This window comes from Corylus avellana, chromosome ca7 (assembly GCF_901000735.1).
Source record: "Corylus avellana chromosome ca7, CavTom2PMs-1.0".
Lineage (NCBI taxonomy): Eukaryota > Viridiplantae > Streptophyta > Magnoliopsida > Fagales > Betulaceae > Corylus > Corylus avellana.
In genome coordinates, this window is record NC_081547.1 from 13,713,764 (window position 1) to 13,717,826 (window position 4,063).

The following is a 4,063-nucleotide window of genomic DNA, read 5'->3' on the forward strand; positions in this document are numbered from 1 at the left end:
TCTCCCCTTGGGTTTCACTTTTATTACAGGAGGTCTTTGTGGTTTTGATAATAGACCAAGTTAGTCCTCCGTCAGTTGACCGTTAGTTGACTTAACGGAATTCCACGTGGACCAATCAAATGTTGACACATGGCACCTATTTAAATTAAAAAAAAAAAAAAGTATTTTCGAAAAAGAAAAGAAAAAAAAATTTGGGGGTGGCCTTGGCCATTTAGGAGTGGCTCGGCCACCCCCTTTGGCCATGGGGGTGGCCAGCCCACCATTGGGGGTGGTTTTGGCCATCCCCTAGGCTCCATGGGGGTGGCTCGGCCACCCCCAGGACCCACTGGGGGGTGGTTTCGGCCACCCCCTTAGGCACCAAGAGCCACCCCCAAATGGCCAAGGACCACCCCCAATTTTTTTTCTTTTCTTTCTTGTTTTTTTTTTTTTTTTTTTCGAAAATACCTTTTTTTTTTTTTAATTTAAAAAAAAAAAATTAAATACGTGCCACGTGTCAACATTTGATTGGTCCACGTGAAATTCCATTAAGTCAACTAACAATCAACTGACGGAGGACTAACTTGGTCTATTACTTCCTGTGATAAAATAAAACCCAAAGAGAAAAAATAAAGTTGTCAAACTTCATGGGGGTCTGAGGTATTTAACCCTTAATTTTATGATATAATGGACATTTGCAGACAAGCAAATAATTTAATTATAAAATTAACATGTAAAAAATATTACAAGAAATCAAATATATTTTTTTCATACAGAAAGCACGAATTTTAAGTAATAAAAAATTATGAAAGCCTAATCACTTCGCTAGATAATTAGGGAGAGGATAAAGCCTAGCCCTTCAAACTCTCATTCAGTGAAACTTCATCTTTTTCTATTTTAAAATATTGTATAGATTCTAGAAAATAATGTATATCTTTGAATGGAGTATGTTAGCATAATATGCAGATATAGTAATCACAGGTCTAAAATTTCTACCAGCCTTAAAGAGTAAAAGAGTAGCCTTTCTATTTGTTCTTGATGGATAAGCTCTAGTATGTGTTTATTGTTCTGAACAAAAGGATAAAAATTTGATGTTGCAAAAGTCAATGAAATTCATACTATTTTCATTCATAGTTGGATGAATAAGTAAAGTTATCATAGCACAGATCACGGTGAACAATGATGAAACAATGAAGTTATATATGAAATCCTAGATACCAAATGAACAAACACAAGCATCTTAACAAAAGACATTCCAGAAAACCTATTTGACTCCAACCCTTTAGAATCAAATCCTGTAGGCTGTAGCCAAATCTAGCCCATCCTTTCATTTTCTTTGCTTGATTATTAATTGCTCTTCTAGAACTTTTACTAGTCCAGGAAAAATGAATCACTTTCCTCCCCCACGCGATGTTGAGGGCAATATCTACATACAAGGATACATATATCAGTACAATCCCACAATTGCTATCATTTGTGTCCCGAGAGCAAAGCTAATGATTTTGTTGCCTTCAAATGTTTGAGACTAACTTAAAATACCCGTTGGCGGCTAATTATAGGTCACTACAATCATTAACTATACCACTTATAAATTTTACAGTTATTGTCTATCATAACAAAGCAATATTATAGACAAATCTGCTTAAGGAAGTCTCAAGACTTTTATATTATTTTAAAAACACAAACACCAAAGAGCTATAAACAAACTAGATGTTCTCATATAACTAACTTCCTTCGATATTTTGTAGAAACTTCGATCTGATCTTGTTGAGTGTGATTAAAATACTTTTTGCATTAATCGTCTGCTCATGTAACTCATCACAACAATGCAACGCTAGTCCCAATATGGAAGAGATACAATTCTCCATTGAAGCATAATCTCTTTCGGTTCTCAACAAATTGGCATCGACCACTTTAGTTATTGAAAGGGATAAGGATTCTTCTACCCAACGCTTCAGGTTCATTTCTCCAGCAAACATGTCATCAGTAGGTTTCTTTCTTGTGAAAGTTTCCATCAACAAAATACCATAACTATACACATTGCCTCTTGTAGAAACAATTCCTTCCGACCCATACTCTATTTGTAACAAAACAACAAATCATGAGAACATAATTATGCATTGCACAATAGTGAATGAAAAAATTTCAAAGATATAAACTGCTAAAGTCAATATTCTACCAAACGTCTATAGATATTTGTGTATGCATGAATAGAATGACAAACATTCAACTTCTAGTTGTAGGAGAAAAACATCACCTGGTGCCATATACCCAATAGTAGCAAGAGTCATGGTTCGCATCATAGAATCCCCATCACCTAACAGCTTGGCAATGCCAAAATCAGCAACATGTGTGACCATATCTTCATCTAGTAAGATATTGTTAGGCTTCAAATCACAATGAATAATGGGTGTTGAATAACCATAATGAAGATATTCTAGTGCTGACGCGACATCCTTCATTATATTTAGTCTTTGTAAGATACTCAAATAGCTGCCTTGAGAATACAACCACTTCTCTAGGTTTCCATTAGGCATGTATTCCAATACAAAAGCTTTGAATTCTATGTTACTACATGTACTAATGATTTTGACATGATTTCGGCGACGAATATTGCGTAGTACCCCACACTCTGTATCATAACTCTTGAATGCCATTTCTACTTCCAAGTTGAAAATTTTTATTGCAACAATCATTCCATCTAAGAGTGTCCCTTGGTATATCGATTCAAAGCTTCCTTTTCCAAGAAAGTTGCTTTCACTGAACCCTTCTGTTGCTTGTAAAAGTTCTTGTTGGGAAATTCTTCTCCATGTCGCTAGTGGTAACGAGTTTGACTCCACCGGAAGTTTTGCATTCCTTTTTTGGCATCTTGTCCGTACTAATACAAGAGTAATTACAAGCATTGTTACCCCAATTGTTGGTAATACATACTTTAGTATATGTGCTGCTACGATCTTTTTGGGTTGAGAAACACCTTCTTTACAAGGGGAAAGTTGTAGTCGGGGAGCACCACAAAGTCCATCATTTGACATAAATGATGCAGCGGAGAAGTGTACAAATGGTCCTCCTACAGGAATTTTTCCTTGTAGTATATTGAAAGAGACATTTAGATATTTGAGGTATAACAGTGCCTCTAAAGACTTTGGAATCTCTTCGGACAAATTGTTCTTAGAAAGATCCAAGAATTCCAAGCTTACAAGTTCACCAAATGATTCAAGAATTGAGCCTTCTAATTGATTGTTTGACATGGAGAGGTTAACTAGATCTTTAAGACCTCCAATTGTTGTTGGGATTTGGCCTGATAATAGATTACTTGATAAATCCAATTTCATTAGAACTTTCACATTTCCAATTTCTAATGGGAGAGAACCACTGAGATAATTTGATGATAGGCTAACAACCAAGAGATTAGTAAGGCTCCACAGGTTCAAGGGAACTGTAGAAGATAACTTGTTACCATCTAAATAGAGATATTTTAGAGAAGTAAGATTATCCATGCATGTAGGAATGTCTCCAGAAAGCTTATTAGCACTTATATCTATTATAAATAAGCTCTTTAATTGACAAAGATAGGATGGGATGGGACCTTCTAGTCAAGAAACAAACCTTGGAGCATGTGCATTCTTCCCACTGTAGTTGGAATAGGTCCAGCCAATTCATTGTTCTCTAGGGACAAATTCATCAAGTTCCTTAAATTGCCAATATCTCGAGGAATGCTGCCTCTAATATTGCAATTATCTATGTAAAGTTGTTGAAGAGAAGTAGAGAAATTTTCAATGGAACTGGGAAGGATGTCATTCAGTGGATTATTTGACAATCCTAACAGTCTTAGATATCTTAAATTTGACAAAGAAGAGAAAAAGTTGAACTCTGAAGTAGAAGGCTCAATGGTCAAATTATTATCTTGTAGGTAGAGCACTTGGAGGAGCCTTAAATTACAAATTTCTTTAGGAATTAATCCCGAGAATGAGTTGCTGCCCAATTGTAGCTTAGCGAGTTGTGAAGCATTGGAATGGAGATAGAGCTGGTAATTGTTCCACTTAATTGATTTCCCCAAAGAAAAAGTACCTCGAGATTTGGAACAACG

At 35.7% G+C, this 4,063-nt stretch overlaps 1 protein-coding gene across 1 annotated transcript; it reads right to left on the reverse strand.

The window, feature by feature from the left end:
* Window positions 1–1,700: 1,700 nt before the first annotated feature.
* On the reverse strand, window positions 1,701–3,473 carry LOC132187887 (receptor kinase-like protein Xa21). Its single transcript, XM_059602315.1, has 2 exons — window positions 2,234–3,473; window positions 1,701–2,053 (listed from the first exon to the last, which is right to left on the reverse strand). The coding sequence occupies exons 1-2, from the start codon at window positions 3,471–3,473 to the stop codon at window positions 1,701–1,703; spliced, it is 1,593 nt and encodes a 530-aa protein (XP_059458298.1).
* Window positions 3,474–4,063: the final 590 nt, after the last annotated feature.